General features: G+C 31.5%; 3 protein-coding genes across 5 annotated transcripts; all 3 read right to left on the reverse strand.

The window, feature by feature from the left end:
• Positions 1–6: 6 nt before the first annotated feature.
• LOC108745846 (zinc metalloproteinase nas-37-like) lies at positions 7–3,930 on the reverse strand. Its single transcript, XM_018482245.1, has 4 exons — positions 3,591–3,930; positions 1,160–1,300; positions 923–1,054; positions 7–645 (listed from the first exon to the last, which is right to left on the reverse strand). Exons 1-4 carry the CDS (start codon positions 3,637–3,639, stop codon positions 581–583), a joined length of 387 nt encoding a protein of 128 aa, XP_018337747.1. The 5' UTR covers positions 3,640–3,930; the 3' UTR covers positions 7–580.
• Positions 3,931–3,998: 68 nt separating this feature from the next.
• Positions 3,999–7,837, reverse strand: LOC108745845 (suppressor APC domain-containing protein 2). Of its 3 annotated transcripts, none has more exons than XM_018482243.1 (5): positions 6,745–7,837; positions 6,168–6,314; positions 5,880–6,092; positions 5,620–5,767; positions 3,999–4,036 (listed from the first exon to the last, which is right to left on the reverse strand). In XM_018482243.1, exons 1-4 carry the CDS (start codon positions 7,582–7,584, stop codon positions 5,621–5,623), a joined length of 1,347 nt encoding a protein of 448 aa, XP_018337745.1. In that variant the 5' UTR covers positions 7,585–7,837; the 3' UTR covers positions 3,999–4,036; position 5,620. The 3 variants fall into 3 exon arrangements, with proteins under 3 accessions (XP_018337745.1, XP_018337743.1, XP_018337744.1); XM_018482241.1 differs by lacking the exon at positions 3,999–4,036 and adding an exon at positions 5,272–5,542 and having other exon boundaries at positions 5,625–5,767; XM_018482242.1 differs by lacking the exon at positions 3,999–4,036 and adding an exon at positions 5,272–5,542.
• Positions 7,838–10,142: 2,305 nt separating this feature from the next.
• LOC108745818 (tryptophan 5-hydroxylase 1) lies at positions 10,143–16,550 on the reverse strand. The gene is made up of 12 exons (XM_018482191.1): positions 16,374–16,550; positions 15,073–15,177; positions 14,520–14,733; positions 13,158–13,261; positions 12,999–13,066; positions 12,879–12,929; positions 11,858–11,956; positions 11,543–11,589; positions 11,319–11,454; positions 11,036–11,162; positions 10,738–10,967; positions 10,143–10,599 (listed from the first exon to the last, which is right to left on the reverse strand). The coding sequence occupies exons 1-12, from the start codon at positions 16,470–16,472 to the stop codon at positions 10,299–10,301; spliced, it is 1,581 nt and encodes a 526-aa protein (XP_018337693.1). The 5' UTR covers positions 16,473–16,550; the 3' UTR covers positions 10,143–10,298.
• Positions 16,551–20,883: the final 4,333 nt, after the last annotated feature.

Consider the following 20,883-nt stretch of genomic DNA (forward strand, 5'->3'; position numbering starts at 1 on the left):
TTGTAAAATCAAATTAGTGTGTATTACTAATTCTGTGGACATACACAATGGAAATTATAAAAAAAAATATGTAAAAAGTAAGACGTTTTATAAGTTTTGCCATCTGAAACGGTAAGCGAGGTACGTGTGGCATTATTGTAGAGATATGAGAGAAGTAACGTAAATAAGGTAAAGTACATAACACAAGCGATACAAACTAAGCGCTTGTCTCAAAACTCATGGATCCAACACATCATGTGCATACATATTGTAAAATTATTGATGAATAAACAGTGGAAGCATCGAAATACATCTACCTTCTATAAAACGTCAGAGCTCTTTCAAAACCATAAAGTTATTTTGCGGTGTAACTTACCGAGCTATTTCCAAGATTGTGGTTATGAAGATCCCAAGAATATTCTGAATAGGGATGGAAATGAGAGATGGAACGGCGTACGATTGTGTGTTTTAATATTTATTATGTATGTACAAAGATGTGTGTAAATATGTTTTATGAAACGTGTTTCTTTCCTTGTATGTATGTATGTATCATATTAAGACAAATTTGTATTTCAGATGAAAGTAAAAGGAGAGATTCGAGTTAGATCACCACACACTCGTAAGGGAATTGTCCTCGGAAAAGTGTATTGTCTGATCGTGGACAAGCTGTAACATACAATTATTCATATTAATTTTTTTGTCTCATTTGCATCATCGTAATATACTTTATATATGTTGAATGAAAAATTCGAGAAATGCGAGAATTTTTTAATATTTAATAATATACCATTTTTTATTCTACCAAAATGTCCCTTCATTTTCTAATTTTATTCGATCATTCAAGTGATTCAATATGTAAAGATTTAATGTTTAAAAAAAATTTAAGCGCGTTGTGTAGGCTGAAAGTTCAGTCGAATTATCCGCTGTCATTGAAGGTACTAACGTGTCTCGCAGTAAGTGCCATAAAATCCAGTTCCTTCGCACCGACATTTAAATCCGGGCTCCGACGATATTTGAGAACATGAGCCTTCGTTCAGGCAAGGTTTCGATCGAGAACATATGTCGCTACGTCTTCCTGCAATGAGACAAATTAAAATTCTTAAGCGTGTAAGATACATTGTCAATGTGTCTATTATTCTACAAATTTAACAGTTCAAGAGCAAGTATCGTTTGTCATTACCTTTCAGTGCTAACTTGCAATCATCATTGTTGTCATATCTGTATTCGGATTTGCAGCCGTAGCCGCAACTGCATTGTGCATTATAGATGCGGCATCCGTATCGCATCTGATCCAACTCGCATCCCTTCGACAACATAACTCCTGACAAAGAAATTTGGCGTTAATTAGACTGCGTTGAACAAGTACAACGCTATTGAGCTATTTGATCGAGCAATACCTTCGATATCTTTCTAACAAATAGATGTTTTGATTTGATTGGAATCGATTTTTTAATAAAAGTATTAGGTATATAATTTTCAAATAATTGATGTAATCAAGTAATTTAAGTAATTTTAAAAATAAGGAATTTCTAATGCTCAATATCTATAGAGAAAATAAAATACTGTTTCTCAATCAATTTCACAAGTTAACTTTAACAGAATTTCAATTTCAAATTAAGTGATATATGAAGATATACCGTAATAATTTTAAATAAAAAATAATGCGATAAATAATGGATGCCTTTTTCTTAAAACAATTATATGTACATTAGTCGAAGAAATTTCAATGAAAAAGATATCTGGTAGTTCTGCAAAAATAAAAGAATAAAGAAGGAATAATAAGAATAAGCTCTTTTTTACATGTGTTTATTAATAATTATTTTAATGTTTATTATCAGAAGAATTAATAGATGCGATTCTATTAAATTGGATTCTACATTTATTAACTATCTACATTATTTTTAGGTGAATGTACCACAGAGTGTAATGGAAATATCTACGGTTTATTTACCCCGGGGAGAGATAGTGGCGTTTTAACGAAGACGAATGTTTGCGGCCGGATGCGCTCGGCTGCACTTCCCACTTGTCTAAATTGATAAGCGTTTCACGAGATAGAGGATACCGTGCGTGGGCTAATCGATTTTTAGATTCATTTACTCTCGACCTAATGACATGACGTTCGTGATTTCTTTTTCGCCAATGTGCTGATATATTACAGCGATATATATCCAGTAATTTTTTTATGTTTTTAAAACGAATTCTGCGCTCACGTATTTTTTCATTCGATTCATTCAAAAGTAATTATTAATTACAGACGATATGTGGCCTATTATTACGGCGTAATCAGCAATAAAAGCAAGTGTGGGATGTTCATCATTGAGAGCGCTATTCATTATCGGTATGATGGGTTTATCATTTGCTTACTCAGAAAAAATAAACTAAGAGTGTGTTTTATACATATATTACTGCTATCACACATACATTACTCCCATTCTATGGGAGATTAAGTTTGCTGAAGAGATCGAATTTCACGAAATATTATAGTCTTTAAAAATTAAAAATTTGTTTGTGATACAATGATTTATAGTGAAACGTTAAAAGAAAAATTTTAGAATTATTATCTAAAAAAAAGGAACAAATAACATTAAAGAAAAATCATATTTTTTATTGCAGAGAATAAAATATAATAACAAGAAAAAAACGGTTGAGACACTACCGTTAAGCGATATATTAAATGCTAAACTTTTAACTGAGAAATGTTTTTGATATATTGATGAGTATATTGGTATATTTTGTTCATTCTTCTAATTATTATAATCTCTGTTACTATCTTAATTATTATAATCTCTGGTGTGTAATCAAATGCACAAGTAAAGTAAATGGTTACGTTTACATCGTGCGCTTAGACCGCGACTTATACAATAAGTATTTTTGTTTAACTTACCGGATAAAAAAGGACTATTGTATAGGCCGCGGCCTAAAAGTCGATTATTCCCACCAGTTATAAGTAAAGACAATTTAAAATGCTAAAGATTTTGATAAATATCTCATCAAATGTACAAAGTATACAATATAAGGTAAATCAGTAATCGTGCGTACACTTATGTCCGAATATTTACACAAAACTTTATATTATTATTAATCTCAAACGTTTTTAAAATAATCTTTATTAATTAAATTAAATAAATTACAATAAAAAGAGCAAGAGAGAGAGAGAGAAATTAATAATAAATCTTGCGTAAAGTGTGTACATTAAATACATGTCCAGTCACTGGGACATTGGCATTTACATCATGCATTTAGGCCAGATTGTTCCACCTTTTGGTAAATTATCTGTTAGGTAAATCAGGCAATCCGCGCATGTAATTGGTTAATCTTGCTACTTACCGCACACTTTACGCAAGATTTATTATTAATTTCTCTCTCTTGATCTTTTTATTGTAATATTATAATTTAATTGTATTAATAAAGATTATTTTAAAAACGTTTGAGATTAATAATAGAGAAAAAAAAAACACAGTATTGTGTAAATGTTCGGACATAAATGTATGTTTGGTTGCTGGTTTACCTAATTGTATACTTTATATATTTGATGAGATATTTATCAAAATCTCTAGCAATTTAAAATGTCTCTACTTATAACTTGAACTTGATATTTTAATATGACATACCCATTGTTAGGAGGAGTAGCGCAACAGAGAGCGTCAATCTTGGTAGCATGATGTACCCAGATGAGGTGAGACAAGAAACGTGAAAAAGCTCCACGAAGGATATCGTAAACGGCGATAATCCAAGAGAAGAGGGGAGATCGTCGACCGCTTAGCGTTTTCTTGGTAAGCTTTTGTCGCTGGTCCAGTATCAAAGGTCGACAGACTCCACAGGGGACACGGGGTCAGTGCGGTCTCTCTTCGCGCGTTCTCTTGTCAATGTTGCAACGGGAGAAGCTCGCCGGTACCGTTCAGAGATGATGTAGCGGTCAAATCGACCGAATCCGCCGACTTGTGGCAGCTAACTGTCGTGGACTGCTAAACTAGTTACGATCGTGCGGAAACCGTCCAATCGCTGGAGAACTATGCGTGGGGTGAAACTCGACGTCCGCCAATGTTCGCAGTGGTGTCTGAGACACGAAATCATGCAATTCTTTAATTTTTATGTAATATTAATTAAACACAGCTTATTAATAAGATTGAAATTGTTCATTCAAAATATAATATGCACTCGTAAAATTATAGACTGTGTAAGAGAAGAAAAATTTAACCATTTGTAAATTTTTCTGGCAAATATTATATTTAAATTTTTTTAACATGTATAGAGAATCGCAATCAAGAATGTTTAAGGATATTTATGGAAATTATTTTGGAGTTAATTTAATATTTTCTAACGTGAAAGGAACTAGTATTTGCATTTTATGATTACTTAAAATGTAGTATAAAGATATTATTTGTAATGTCTTTATTATGATTTCTCTCTCATAATTTAACATTTATATATATTTTTTATTTTCTGATAAAGTTTTACGACTTCAGCTTTTGTCCGCTATCACTGTGCGACTGTGTGCATGCTACGAAATTATCGGTCTTTGCAACATAGTGTGTCTATTTTCGTCATGAAAAAAAGACTGCATCTTTTTGGACCCGAGACAAAAAAGTAGCTCTAAAGAATTGAGACATTTTTCGCAGACAATTGTTGAATTGATCAAACCAGTCAGCTATACAATTATTCATTTTTAATTAAGAATAAATTTCATTGATAATTTATGACATTACTTTCGTTTTTGAATCATATATATAAAATTCTTGTACCAATGAGAGTGATTATCTTTATCGGACAAGATTTTAACTAACAGATTTAATGACGTATTATCATAAATAATATGCTATCGTCTTCAGAATTCGATAACATTTGACACTGGCAGCTGTAAGTCCGGAAATTGATGAAATGTGTCATGGCGACAGACCTCTAAAATTTACTGCTTTACAAACAAAGAAAATTTAATAAAATTTTCTCACAAAATGAGATCAAAATCGTTATATCAATAGTGCATCATATGTTTTATTGCATAAATAATCTGCATGCAGAAGATTATACATTTATAATTTTAACCGACATAAGATTGTATTTACAAAAAAATAGACATTTATCCACATTTATTACATAATTAAAATAATTTATTTTAAAATAGGTTTTGCTCTTTTTAAAATAGATTACAAAAATGTAAAGGTACTTTATTTATACTATATTTATAAATGGTACTTAATTGTATATTCTATTAATGAATATTTTACATCTTTAATATAAGATACCAAGTTAATAAGGTAATGACAATTATTTTAATACAATATATATAATTATTTTAATACAATATATCAAATATTTTAAAAATGTATTCTACATATCATTATAAACATTCTGGAAAATTCAAGACACGATTTTATCGATTCATTATTGTAGAGTATTTCAGCTGAAACGTCAGGCAGTATTGATAAATTTATATGACATGGCATTTGCCAAAGCTAATCGACCATTCTGTCGCATCAGTTTCCTGGTTGTTTTTATTTTATTTAATTTATTTTCTCTATTATTTATATGTGGCACATTTTCTAAAGCCAGGAATATTCATATTCTGAAAAGAATTTTTAAGTGAAATTAGAGATTATTGATTTTTATTCACTTTCATGATACGTTTTAAAATGTTAGTACCTTACATAAATGTTTGATCGTGTTGTTCGTGGATCATTGTTGCCCTTCGGGATTGAACCAGACCCGATTGTCTATTATACAATTCTCTAACCAGACTGTCTTTTTCTTGTTCAAGTAACACTATTCGTTGACTTTTTTTGTTTACTTCCTGTTTTGGTGTTATATAGAAAAAAAAATAGATTACAATGATTTGCTGTTTTTCGTATATAATGCATTATTCATATATAATGCACATTATTGTTATTATTATTGTACATTACCTCGGTTAATCTGTGATTCTGTTGTTTAAGCCTTGATAGCGTATCTTGTTGAAGTTGAGCCGAAGTCGGAGCACTCAGAAATGCGAGATTCATATGAAGGGGAAGTCCTCCGCGCTCCCAGCTACTTATTAAAGCGGCTAGATGTCGATTTACTTCTAAGACACGTGCGCGTTGTAATTCCAAACGCTCTTGCTGTGCCTCTGTCCATTGTTCCTATGTGAAATATAAATGTACATATTTTATATAGAATTCTACATGAGATCAGAGAATAAAAAATATCTTCTGTACCACGTGAGAACCCATTCGTCCGAGGTGCTTAATCTTTTCTTGAGTGGCTGATATTTGCTTCAAATACCATTCTCTAGCTTTATCAACAGCAGCTAGACCTTGAAGCAATACATCCTTCTCTTGCTCAATTTGTTTCATCCTTTTCATCTGAAAGTGTTATGTATTGTGAAAATATTTTTCAGAAATATCAAGAAGATATTAAATAGTGAAAATAATATGTAAAATAATAGTATTTGTGCGTGTGTATGTTATAATTATATATGTATATAATTTATAATAAATTAACTAAGAAGTGTCAACTACATGGTTAGGTAGGCTGGAATAATAATTCTTATATGTAAATTATTTGAAATAACTTACATTTTAAATATATTTAGAATTATTATTCCAATATCTAACTTTGACTGTAGTTGCTTCTTACTTAGTTGATATATTACATTAATTAAAAAATAATTAAAATTATAGATACATGTCTTTCATTCTTAAGAGATATGTATCACTGTTAATATTTAGTTAGTGCATACCCAGAACCAATCACCAAGGGTTAGTCGGGAGTCCTAGAGGATAACATCTTTACCATATTGTAATCAATACCATTCTGCAACGTGTGCCGCCTGGGCTCTCTGCGACGGTTCAACAGTTTCTTGGATTGGAGACCAAGTTGATTACTTTGTATATCGACTGCTTTACCATCGCCCAGGACTCTGGTTGGTCTCAGTAATGTTCTGGCATCTGGTCTATAATTTATAGCTTGCAGCTGACGCTTTTCTTTCTCATCGCTCATCATGAGACCCATCTGCCAATTTTGCAGTGCAGTCCTAATCTCAGACTTGTCCAAGTTACGCTCCAGGCCCATTGTTCTACCTTCCAGTGCAGCGCCAGTTCGTGGTGGTTTCGGTGGACCATACACCTTGTTGATCTTCGGTTCTCCAATATTCCTTCCATCCATCAGCTCCAACTGTGCGTTCATGTCCTTGCGATTGGCCAGCAACTGTGGCATACTGAGGGTACGTTGCTGGGATATGGCATTGTTTGGTCTTATAGCGGCGGTGTTGGATGAGGTCCAGGCCGTCTTGTTCTGATTGTCAGGTATGAGTATTGGCGCAGATGGCGGCCTGTTGGGCTGACTATCATGTTTCTTCGCATCTGCCTCTGCCTGTATCTGCAGCAGGCAGATCTTCAGACCAGCACAGAATCTTTCGAATGACAGCATCCCATTCGGCGGTGTGACTTTCTTCAGGCTGTCCAGCACACCCTTGGGTAGACCCTGCGTGCCATCGTCCTGCCAGCGACCCTCGATGTCAGCAAATTTAACGAAGCCGGTATTTTGATCGTCCATTATATCGAACAAAGTGCGCATCGCATTGACAAAATGCTTCGGTAGTCCGTCTACCGTTGACATTTGTATTTGCGCCATATTTAGTCAGGATTTAACCTCAGAACGATATCCGTTATGCGTCTTCCTAGATAATGGCAGCTACATCATTGAGAGCGATTAGAAGCTACTTAACTGATTGTTCTCTATAGATGTGCTTTCCCTACGTCCTTCCTCGCACACATGTCTGATAAATTATTGTTGTTTCTTGCTAGGATCCAGCGATTACATTGTCATGCACCAGGTTTATGGTGCCACAGGTTGTTTCCTTCGCAGATTAACCTCCTCTTGACTCTCTCACGCGGCCATATGCAATCATACGTTTTACAAAAATCAGTTATATAATGTACCGCTAGATGGCTGTACTAAAAACATCAGCTGGAAATATTTACACACATTATTCTTCCATATTCCATTGTTGGGCATTTATTATACTTTCGATTCTAATTTCTGATAAGAAAGGCGCATTTTTCTTTACTTTATGCATATCTTTTTGACTAATGACAACTCTATTTTATGCATTTAATATGAATGCATATGTATTTAATATGATACGATTATTTATATGTATAATTATTCAATGTATATTATATAATGTATAAATAAAATAAATATGTATATATGAGAATATATGTGACATATAATAATAAATTTTTTTATAAAATATATAAACTTTATTAAAATATTATGATAATGGTATATAAAAAAATAGAACAATTCTTTCAACGTTATGAAACTTAATAATAAATTAAAATTAACTAACTTAGAATTTTTATAGCAATATTCTTTGATTAATTTGAATTTTATTTGAAAATATTAAAATACATAAAAAAATAATAAAAGTTAGCATTGCGGCAATATTTAATTCATGGGCTACATTTATAATTTGCATTGTGTAATAAATGTAATAAATGAATAATTATTCATTAAGAACACTTATTCTTTTTGTGTTTTCATGCATGTGTTAGGTGGATGTGGCGATTATGATATAGGCTATAGAGAATTATGTGGCTGCTCTCTGTGCTAAAGATCCGAGTTTAAATCCTACACATACACATATATTAGATCTGCATATTAAGGGATTTTATCGGCAGAATTTTATTTGACTGTTATTCGCTGGCTTATTAAGACTTTTTATTTAAAAAAAAAGATAAAACGGTAAACTGGGACAGATTGTCTCCTGCTTTTCTGTTGAGTAGGATATTTATCTAATATAAAAACAGCAATGCATTAAAATGTATCAAATGTAACATATTAAAAAGTTACATTTATATATATATACATACAATTATTTTTTATAATTTTATTTTTTATGAAGAAGTAATTTATTTCCTAAGATTTAAAAACGAGAATAGATGATGAATTAAATTCTGAGTAGAGTTTCTCCTTGAAATAAAAATAGTGGAAAAGAAAATTTATCCATAATTTTGTTTTCAAGTGTTCAAAATTGTTGTATTTTGCATAAATAAATGTGTGTACGATAAATTCTTGATATCATTATTTAATTGCCGATATCGATAAAAATTTTTAATTCTCGAAAATCCACAAATATAAACATAATACAAATCTAAATTTTCCTTCAACAAGAGAATATTTTTTACTTAAATTTATTTAAAAGTATTATTTATTTTTTACTAATAATAAAATTTTATTGGAAGAAATTGATGCAAAATTCAAGTAATGAAAAATAAATGGAAAATGCATTAAAACATTAATCAGTAATTTATTATAATCATTAAACATTATATTTATTTCATTGATTAGATAAAAATTATTATTACAGTTTTTTAAGATTTGGGAGAATTTGGGGGGATTATTTGTTTCAGATTGATTGTGTGAATCCGATAATTTCATCGGCTCTCAATTTATTTCTGGAATATTAATTCAATTTAAATGAATGTATATTAGATAGTAGTGGTTCAACATCTTAACACTCGGACCGGGAAGGCGCTTTGTATTTAAAGTTTTAAAAATTATTGTATTTTACATTTATAATTGTTTTGAAAACTAAAAATTAATAAAATTTAAGAATTAAGTCAGAAATGATTGATCAATATCGAATCAATATTGATTTAACATTGTTCGAATCATATTGATTTAATGTCGAACGACAATCATTTCTGGCTGAGAAATAATGAGAGTGGATGGAATATATAAGTTGGGGATTAGCAAGATTTTTTATTATCTTTGCATATATTTTTTAATCTCACACAATATATGTTGATAATATTTTACATAACATTTTATTCGTATATTTAACAGAGTTGAAGCGTTTATATTATAATATGTGAGAAGATTAAAAGATACATTTAAAAGTATCGAATGTATAATGTAGAATGACTACTGAAAATTCAATTCCTGTAGAATTTTCCTTTTTGTTCTTTGAGAAAAGCCTCTGTTCAAAAATCATTATGTTTTCTATATTATTACATAAACATTACTATATAATTTTAATCTAATTATTCACATTAAAACGTATTTTAAAATAAGATGATTTAACTATAATACTGATGTTTCAGTATATTTTCTTTTTTATATTTGAATCTAATAGAGATTATTTGTTATCAATAAATTATTTTTTAACATTTTATGAGTTCGCGCTTCAAAGTAATTATATCTTTGGATTATTGTATATGACTATAATTGTAGATTTTACATCTTCATGTAAGACAGAGATTTCTACGTTACTAGACATGCAATACTAAGGATGATGTCACTTAATTCTTCATGGTAACATCTTTATTATCACAATGCGATTACTGTTCTTGAGGATGAGTTTCCTCGGCATTGGGACTGTTATCCTGGTCATCGCTATCCGAGGACGAATTATCATGCGTCATGTCGATGCCGTGCGTCAGCAGGCTCGTTATCCTTTCGACATCGACAGTATCATCTTGCTCATGAATCTTTTTCAGGGCGTTCGATACTATGCATAGATCGCCTCGCAATTCGCTAACCACTGCTGAAATCTTCTGGGCATCCGTCAACACCTCCACCGATTGAGTATACGGATTGTACCGTATCCCGAAGGGTCGTTGAATCTGATTAGCAAACGCGCTGGAGAACATAAGCGGCAATATAGTAACAACATGAAAGATATATTTTCTTTACTTTAAAATCTTTGAATGTAAAGAGAAGGGAAATGATGGACGAAAACCAGTGAAATGTAAAGATATAAAAGAAGAAGATAATCACCGCATCTTTTCCTTTGCCTCTTCTATGCTATCCGTATAGTAATACGCATTCTGAAATGCTGTGATGATGCATTCCTGCTTGCAAGTGATGTCCGGTTCGAATCTCATGGTCTTCTCAGGGGTGGTGACAGCATGTCTTAATTCCGCCACCGATGATAGTAATCCGGCCCCGTAAACGCGTAACATACCATCTTGCTTGCACAAACCGAACTCCACCGTGAAGAAATACAACTGGAAAGACAGAAGTCGAAGAATGCGTGGAAGAGAAAAGAAATATTTTTCTATGCTCGAAGACTTACGGTTGCCAGTTTGTCTATATCTTCATCGGACGCGCCGAGAGAAGCCAGACCGAGTTCTTGAGAGAATTGTGCGAAGCTTGGATTCGCAAGCAGCGGCATGTGGCCCAGTAATTCATGGCAGCAATCTCTGCAAATTACGGAATATTGCAATTGTTTTAAAATGTCGATAAGCAGTGAAGGAAAGAATGGTTTAGGAGTTTTATTTCATCATCAATGTTTGTATTTTGATCTTATATAGTATATTGTTTGAGCTTTTATAAAGAACGCTTATAGAGAAACTTACGGCTCCGGCGTATAAAATGGATCGGAAGAGTGTCGAATGTATTGCGTGCAATGAAACACTCGAAAAGCGAGACCGGAGAGGAAATCCCGCGGTGTCAGATAACCCGCGACTGGGCGAAGTTGAAATCCTGTCGTTCCTACAGATGTATTGATTCTTGTTTAAATAAGTTATTATTACTTTCGCGAAATAATAGATTAACTACGTAATAGTTTTTAAAAACTCACGTTTCAGGAAAACGTTTATATCCTGTAGTTGTGGTATGTTGTCTTCTCTAATTGAAAGATAAAAATATCGAATATTTTTTTATGCTACTTCTGTAAACTAATATTTCTCTTTATTTATTAAAAAAAAATATATTTTTAAATATAAGTTATTCTTGAAAATGTGTGTGTGTGTGTGTGTGTGTGTGTGTGTGTGTGTGTGTGTGTGTGTGTGTGTGTGTGTGTGTGTGCACGTGCATTTTTTGGATATCAATAATTATTAATTTTTTTAATGTAATTACGGACAAATTTTGTATTAAATATATTTACTAGATGTACCTGTATCCACAATACTTGACTAACTTTGGCCAATTTTCCAGATATTCCTTGCACGCGTATTTTTGATAGAGTTGGTGCAGTTCGCGGAAAACGGTTCCCCTGAGACATAAAATAGCAATTTTGTTATGTTTTGCAATCTTTTTACATTTTGATAATATTGTTACGTTTAATTTGTTTATCTTTGTAATATATTTCAGTACACTTTTTTTACAATTAGCTAATTATTATTAAAGCATTGTTAAACGATAAATTAGTGAGTTACATTAAATTGTTTAAACGTTTGGCTTTTACCGAAAAGCTTTCGTTTTAATTAAGTTTGCTGAAGCGATGATGTTTGCTATATGCGTCGCTGCATTTAACTTAGAGAGATTGCATTAGCTTAGTTGCTCCTCGATCTCTTCTCACGCCGGGGGTAAATCAAATTGACGCAATTAAGGGTGCATTCAGCGTGTGCCAATCTTACTTCGTTTCGTACTTTACAAAGAGACACATGAAGGAAGAGAGAGAGAGAGAGAGAGAGAGAGAGAGAGAGAGAGAGAGAGAGAGAGAGAAATGTGGGGAGGAGGGAAGAAAGAGACAAACTGACTTTCTCGTTTCGAAGAGGTTTCGAAAGGTGGGAGTTTGCAAGGAAGACACTGAGCAAATGTATAACTTAAGTATCGAGAAATAGAAATGATTCTTCTATCTGTGTCAATTGCCTTCATGTATACGGAGGCACGTTTGCAGTTCTGTCCGTAGCTTAATGAGAAAAAGTTATATATAGTGTCTCGAAAGAGAATAAAATTGATTCGCGACTTAAAATATATCATAAACAATTTTTAATATGATTGCAAGATATTTTCGTTAATTGTTTTGCTTATTGTTAGTCTCTCTCTTCTTTTCTTCAAAAAATGTTACACATTCAATTTTTGAGAACTATAAATCTTTTACAATACGGTATTTTTTCAAATCTTTATGACAATTTAAAATGGCGATTTGATAAAAAATATTTTTCTTTTTACAAAGAATTTTGCAAACGTACCAGGTTCTGATCTCCTCCGGTGTATACTGCACTCTCGGTATTGATTGACCACTAAAACATCATATTGCTTGCTTAATTTATAAGGAAAAGGGAAGAGAGAAATCCTTTTACTTTACTTACTATCTGTAATTGTAAGCGATGTCGGCGAACTCCTCGCGGCGTTTACGATACACGGTATCCTTGAAACCCTACAATTGCCGAATAGTTTTGTTAAAGCACGCAGTTGAGAGCAAGGAGTAATTGCAGTAACATGTTTACGAAAACATGCGGTAAACTTACGGGATGGTCCGCATCCAATTCCGAGCCATACATGAGAACTTTTTGCGCCCGATCGAGGTCGGATATCTTCCGTGGAAACCAGGGCATGTCTACATCGCTAAAATCTTTAAATCCGACATAAGCGTGTTGCTTACATATTCTATTAACAAAAATCTTGAGGAAAGATAGAAGCGATAAAGACATACCATGATAAAACTGATACAAATTTACCGGACTTGCAATTTTAACTTTTGCTAAAGGGAATATTTTGGAGTGTAAGTTGTAACGATAACTCAAAACTAATCGCACTCAAAGAAATTTGATATCCCTTTTGATTCCTCTTTTGCGAAAGAGAAATCGTACGTATGACCAAATACTTGAGTTTAGAAACTTTAAAACGAATAAGAAGAAGAGATTTAATATAAAAAAAATCTCTAAAGTTCTTAGAGTATCATAAATATTATATGAATAAAAATACGATAAAAAAATTTAATAAATTATTAAATTGTTAAGTAATTAAGTATTTGACTTAAAATAGAATAGCAAATAAACAAATTATATTTTATTATTAAATTAGTTTTTATTAATTTATTCTATTATAAATTTAGTATATTCCGTTACTAAATTAGCTTACGATCTGTTTTTACAGGCAGTTGTATCAATTTACGCTACACCCCCCCAATTTTATATTTAAAATTGTATTATGAAAAAATAAGAAAGAAAAAAAATATAAATAAAACTGATTTAAGAAATTATAAACATGTAAAACGATGTAATACTATCAATAATATAGCTACTATTATTTAAACTACTGAATTTGCAAAAGAAAATCATAAAAATTTTATTTTTGCATTTAGAATAGACAGAATTTAGAATAGAAACAATTTAGAATAGAAGTAGAATTCATTTTTAGCTGATTTTGTATAGAAACAAGCCACAAATATGTAAATTATAAGTTTTTACTTTCTTAAATATCTAAATAGATAATGTTTTTATCAGTATTAATAAAGTGCAATAATTAATTTTTTCGAAAAATAAAAGGGTATTTCTTTATATATAAAATATCTATATTAGTATCAACAATTCTTTTTCCTCTACTTATTTAGGTGTTTGAAAGCTATGATTCTCAATTTACGAAAAAAAAAAAAAAAAAAAACATAAATGAATCCAAATCTAATGAAATTTTTACTACTATTTGTAGAGCGATTGAGATTAAAATATTTTTCTGACCAAAGCTGCAGTTTATCATATCGGAATTTAAGTATACGTATAATAAGTATACGTATAACAATACATTTACAGACACGCGGTTATTGCAATTGTGTTTAACTTGGCTCGATGAATTTGATCAATGTCATTGTGCACATATTGTGGAGGACTCACCGAAGCTTGTCGCAGTTGAAAGAGAAGGCGCGCGTGGTATATTTCCAATCTGTTCATAATGAGCGAGATTGATAGCCGCTACTTCACGGTTCAGCATCTTCATCAATTGTTCCATTCTCTTCGGATCACACTCGACATCCACGAGAATATCATATTCGGATCCGCGGCGCAGTGATTTCCTCGATTCAATGTGCACGACGTTTATACCTAAATCCTTTGTACGATAAGGGAAAGGTTAATATCTATTCAATAATCGAAACGTGCGATATCATAAACGATTTGGAATTTTAGAAGTAATTTTTTTCCGTCGTATTAACTGTCGCAAATTTACTTAACTTATCTCATATTAATAAGATAGAAAGGAGGAAGATCAACAAGACCATGAAAAAAATTTTTTTAGCGAACTTTATAGTATTTTTTAATCATCAGATTTCTGATGTTCACTCAGCAAAATTTATTAAACTTAATACTTATAAAAAAAAAAGAATTGAGGCGAATAACATAATTTTGACGTAGGTGTAAACCTATTAAAACCAAAAAATATAAAATGTACCTGAAATACTTGAAGTGCTCGTGCCAAGCCACCGACTTGATTCTTCAAGGAAAATATCACAGAATTCTTATTGTCACTAGTTGAATTAGTCTCATTCTCGGGGATCTAAACGAATGAGAGACCGTATCTGTTTAATAAATTGCTTGTCTGAATTTTTACATTTATTTTTATAAAATTGGATTTAAAACTTTTATAAAATTCAATTTTTTGGGTTAACTTCAATTGAACTAATTGTTCCGAAAAAATTGAAAAGTATCGACAAAAAATGTATATTAAATTTACAATCGGTATTTATAAATATATATATATATATATATATAATCATAATTATAAATGAATTAACGTTTCTCTTCTAAGATTAATTAATATCTATTATATTTACTTTTGCATATACAATTTGCAAAAGTAAGAAAATATTCTAATCATATTCAAAGATTATGTAAGAGTAAATCCGAATAATTCTTATAAGAGCCAAATACAGGATGTATGCATGTAATGAATTTATTCAATCAATACATTAACAGATATTTCGATCCTATATTGCGGATTATTCTCAATATCGCAAAAAATCATTTAAAAGAATTTAAAAATACAAATTTAAAGCTCACAAAAAAGAGGAAACGAATTCTGCGACATGTAGCGGTATGTATGTGTCTTATGAAATGTAGACGTATTAACTATATAATGTTCAAACACATTTTCATTTTACTCACTAAGTTAACTATAAAAAATTTTTCAACAAATTAAACAATCATTTATAATAAATAATCAATAATAAGTGATTAGGCGATTAGCAATAAAAACAAATTCCCGAAAATTGCAAATGCAAATAAATAAAGTCTCCTTTTATTTATTTTTAAATGATTAGACTTACATGACAGACGCAAAGACAAGTCGCTCAGTAAACGCAACAGTTCTATCGTTCGCACTCATGTAAAAGACGCAATCAAAAACTAGAGATATATAAACACTGACAAAGATGATAAGAAAAAAGAAACAAATAAATGGCACGGAAAATCAGACTATATAAGAGTCTAAGATTATATTTTATGTATCTATGACTATTATCTTTAATTAAATGTGTTATGCGTTGACTCTTTTTCGCCGTTTACTTTGTTTATTTTGTTTATACATAAAGAATCTTTACACCGTTGTTATTTAGTCTAAGATCAATTATAAAAAAACAAAAATAATTTTTAAATTATTCTTATGCGCGATTCCACTTGTCATAATGTTTATAACTTTAACTGAAATCACTAGATGTCAATTTATATTTTCTCAATAAATATACAACAACATACATCGCGCGATTTATGTAGCGGACTTCCTTCCTTGACAGCCCAACTTTCGCCTCTTCTGTACAGCCACACCCCGAGAAGACTTTTCCCTGATCCACTCATAATGACTTTTGTGACAAATGAATTTGTGAATCAGCGAGAGAAAATACTTTTTGTCGATGATTTCGTTTATGAGTAAAATTTAACTCTTGTATGACGCGATAGATAGTTTCGCGATTAACGATTCGCTATCTTTAAGGAAACGAGCAACAGTGTGCTGGTACCATCTCTAAGATCCTCTTAAGACCTTGGTCTCCCCCCGGTTTGCGCTCCTTCTCAATGACGATCTCGCCGTGGCTGGGCGGCGCACGGCGGCATCAGCGATTCTCATTGGTCGGATAAAACTTCATGGGGTTGAAGACAAGTGTTGGCTCACCCCCGTTTAGTAAGTGGTGCCACATCTTCAAATGTATTCTTCGTGAGTGACGTCACTAAAGTCTACGGGGCGGACGATGCGAGCACCGGTAATGAGCGCGCAAGAATTGCAAAGTTTCCAATAAATGAAATGCAACACAATACGTTTCTATTTTTACAATGAATTTTTACTCAAGAAATAAGAAATAACATTCTTCTCATTTACTTAACAGATAGAAAAAAAATGAGTTATTCCATTAATAATAAATTGATACGGAAAAAACATTTAACACTGAGAAATATACTTATTAATTATACTAATTATAATTATTAATTATATAATTTATTTAAAATAAAACAATAGAATTTCATTTATTTTAAACATTACGTTTTTATTATTACACCGACAATGTAATTCCGGTTACATATTGATAAACGAAATATTTTATATATCTATATATTATAATTGTAAATTATCTTTATATTTTAAAATTATTTAAGAAATATTTAATTATATTTACATTTGCTACAATATAAAAATTATACACTGCATATTTCAAAGATATTTATTACAAATATAGATTTCATCATATTATAAATAGAACATTGATAAGAGCTTCTTCTTTTTATAATATTGTATGGAAATTATGGTGCATTGATAATTTCTTTGTCATTAAAATATATTTAATACACGCAGAGCAAAATTATACATGCCGCAATAAAAAAATTGCAATATCAAAAAGCGGTCGAAGGATCGGCTTTCTATCCAGGGAAGAAGCTTTTTCGACGAAGCGGCAATTTCTCGTTCTTCAGATTCTGTTCCGAAACAAAGAGACTGTTTAATAAAAGCTCAAACGTTCGAGGAGTACTCCCACTCGAGAAAAGTAGATGCGGCACATTACGAGTGGTCCATCACTTACCACTATCAGCTGCCGCAACGCAGTTCCACCCTCAGAAAATTATACCAAGTGTTTCACCGGCATTAAGCAAGATTGAGAGTATCGTTCGATCCTGACTTGTGATACTCCTTTATCGAAATGCGTTTGCAAACGGTTGGTTTTCAGAGGATGTCTTTTGCGAGAGGGGATGTTTTTCGGCACTGGTAATCATTTATTATTCAATCAATTTAATTCATCACATCGATTTTGTTAACCCTATTGCCGAATGCGTTGTAAAATTTTTTGTTCTCATCAACGACGCTACAAAGATAGCTAGTATTTAAGAATTGAGAACTTCGATCCTCCTGAAACTGCGAGACCGGTCTGCATAACGCAATCTTACGTCACTCACATCCTTTCCTACGCCGGTGATACGAGATATCCTTTACCGCTGCGATGAAATTGAAAGAGTACGTAGCTACAATATGTCGAAGATAAGAGGTCGCTTATAGAATCAAACAGAAAATTTGAAATGGGATATGTCAGGTAACACGAATTTAGTTTCTATCTCCTATCCTGTTACAAAGGGCATTAGGTCGAAAGCAGTCGATACTGTCAATTTTTTTGCCTCGTATTATCTGAATTTTTCCTTGAGGGAAACACTAACGAAGTTATTTTTCGTCGTGTAATAAAAGCTTAATTGCTGCAGTTTCAAATTATATCTATTGGAGCAGAATAAAAGTTCGTAACCCTACTTCATTTGCATCATGTGTATTGCTCTACGAATTATTTTTTTTTTACTACTGAGCATCTAAAGATAAAGTTAAGGAAGCCTTAAATATAAGACCTGACTATGTGAATACGGACCTATATGGTTAAAAAAAAATTAGCAATTATATCATTCGATAAAACAAAGTTTCAGCCGTTATGTTAAACAAATTTGAATATAATTGTGATAATGGGGGATGCTTTTGGAGTTCGCTTTGGGGGAAAGATGAACATATGGTATCCGGATTATGTCCAGTACCTTGATGAAGACAACAATGTGCCAACAAGAGTAGTTAAAGATGTTTTTCTAGTTTTAGAGAGCTTCAATAAAGAATAGGAAGCTAAGGAGAGATAAAGTTCGTATCTTCGCCAGAGTTCAATTTAGCAGTTAAAACATTTATTTCAGTGAATGTCTCCTCTGTCGATTAATATACGAGTATGACTCATGGCTATTCAAGCGGGACCCAAAGTAGGCATAGTTCTTTTATTTTTAGTAAAGTTACAGCTGCTTGAATTTTGAAATTCGTATAGCGCTACGAACTTTTCTTCCAACACATGTGACTCCGATGTACATCGGTCTGTTCTTTAAATATTTATAATCTAATAATTAGGTTAAAAGCTATAAATGGAAATATTATTTATTAAAAAGACATACAATTTATTTGCGTTGTGTATTCCAAATTATTATCTTATAATTTCTTTTATTCCTCGTATAATTACATTTTATTATTTGTTATTATTATTATTATTATTATTATTATTATTTTTTATACAATCTGTTATACATTCATGTTCAGTCTACATCTGAAGGTTTTTAACGTGCTTTCTATTCTTGGTATTTTCTATTCTACATTTTATTGCGTTTTCATGTTATATTGGATGTGTCTTTGGATATCGATAGACGTCGATAGCCTGTTGCTTCACTTTCGCGAGACGCGTTCTTCCTTAAAGCTTTCCAAGTGTATGTCTCTTCGAGAAAATCGGCTGAAATTTTTTAATCGATCGAAACAGCCAAGCCAGAGAAAGTTCTCGCGAAGGAAAATATAATGACTATTTATTGAACAGCAAACAGTAAGATCTTTTCCGAACGGCCTCTCAGCACAAATAATAAAAGAAATGATCGATGATTCGAGATTCTCTGGGAGCGGATGTAAGAAAAATTGTTATGAGGGATTGTAAAACGACGCAGCTGGTGGAATTGCGAACAGATAATCGAAAAATGCAATCGTGGTGTAATTTGATTTTGGCGATGCATCGATTACTTCAATTCTTGTCTCGGAATTTTTTACAATTATAAAATAAATTAAATATCAAACAACAAAATAAATAAAAATATCTTTACGCAAAGGATATCTCTATTGTCTTAACAAATAAAAATATCAATAATAAAAGGATCGATCAATAATAAACAGTGATTTATACAAATCACATTTGTTTCGGCTCCAATTCGAGCCATCCTCAGCAGTATCAATAATTAATATAATTACAATTAATAATATTTCTATTTCGTTTTAGTGCGTCACCATGTATTCAACTGCGGCTCAAAAGAGCGAGGCATTCAACCTCATTGAATCTAAACGTTGCTTAAACTGTTTAACTCCATTGAAATTAACTCAGCTACAATACTTCAATTATTTCAATAAAATTGATAATTAAAAAATAACAAATATTTTTACTTTAACGTAGAATTTTATGCCAATATCTCATGGGCATTTTTAATTTGTCATTATATACAACAACATTTTAACAGCAACAAATTTATTGCTGTTAAAATGTTGTTGTATATAATGACTGTTAAAAATGCCTCTAAAAAATGTTGATATGAAATTGATTTTATTCTAATCTAATTTAACAGTTTAATTTCTTTTAATCGCAGAGAATTTTGGGTTAATGTATAATGAGTATGAGTTCATTGATTGATGTTTTGAAAAAAATCAATTGAATACATTAAAAACGAATAGGTTTACGCTCAATTTATAATACTTTTACATTTGTGTTATTTGATAAAGTAGTGCAAATCGCAAAATTTCCGATTAATCATCCGAATGCTAGTAGAAGATGAATCTTTACTATTGCAGCATGAATGTATAAGCGCAAAACATCGATTGCGAGATGGTTGTAAAATATTTAGCCGCCTCTCCGGTATTTTATATAGTAGCTCCGCATGTTCTCCGATGCGAATTCTAAGCTACTCCGGAAGATACGAGTGTAAACTGCCGAGAGTTTATGTGCCCAGCTGATAAATGTTTCATTGGGCAATGTTTCATTATCAACCAGCGACGCGCTAGACCCACAAATGTTCGGACAGAGACCTATTTTAATCCACATTTTCATGGAGTACATACATGTAGTCATCCCATAGTTTCTACAATGCTTTTCATAAATATTTGAAAATTAGACAGTTAAAGAATTTTTTTATCACACTATATATATATATAAAATATATAATTTTGTAATAAAATTCTTGTTTCAAA

Source organism: Trachymyrmex septentrionalis, unplaced genomic scaffold, assembly GCF_001594115.1.
Source record: "Trachymyrmex septentrionalis isolate Tsep2-gDNA-1 unplaced genomic scaffold, Tsep1.0 scaffold15, whole genome shotgun sequence".
Taxonomy (NCBI): Eukaryota; Metazoa; Arthropoda; class Insecta; order Hymenoptera; family Formicidae; genus Trachymyrmex; species Trachymyrmex septentrionalis.

Bases quoted from the DNA above. Each gene is read 5' to 3' on its own strand.
- LOC108745846 (XM_018482245.1), bottom strand. From the start codon at position 3,639: ATGCTACCAAGATTGACGCTCTCTGTTGCGCTACTCCTCCTAACAATG. The intron at 1,055-1,159 runs GTAATGACAAAC...GTCTCATTGCAG, and splicing joins TTGCAAGTTAGCACTGAAAG to GAAGACGTAGCGACATATGT. The intron at 646-922 runs GTTAGTACCTTC...TGTATGTTACAG, and splicing joins TGGCACTTACTGCGAGACAC to CTTGTCCACGATCAGACAAT.
- LOC108745845 (XM_018482241.1), bottom strand. From the start codon at position 7,584: ATGGCGCAAATACAAATGTCAACGGTAGACGGACTACCGAAGCATTTT. The intron at 6,093-6,167 runs GTACAGAAGATA...TATTTCACATAG, and splicing joins GACGAATGGGTTCTCACGTG to GAACAATGGACAGAGGCACA. The intron at 5,768-5,879 runs GTAATGTACAAT...ACACCAAAACAG, and splicing joins AGAATCACAGATTAACCGAG to GAAGTAAACAAAAAAAGTCA.
- LOC108745818 (XM_018482191.1), bottom strand. From the start codon at position 16,472: ATGAGTGGATCAGGGAAAAGTCTTCTCGGGGTGTGGCTGTACAGAAGA. The intron at 12,930-12,998 runs GTAAGTAAAGTA...ATGATGTTTTAG, and splicing joins ATCGCTTACAATTACAGATA to TGGTCAATCAATACCGAGAG. The intron at 10,600-10,737 runs GTGATTATCTTC...TATGTTCTCCAG, and splicing joins GAGGCAAAGGAAAAGATGCG to CGCGTTTGCTAATCAGATTC.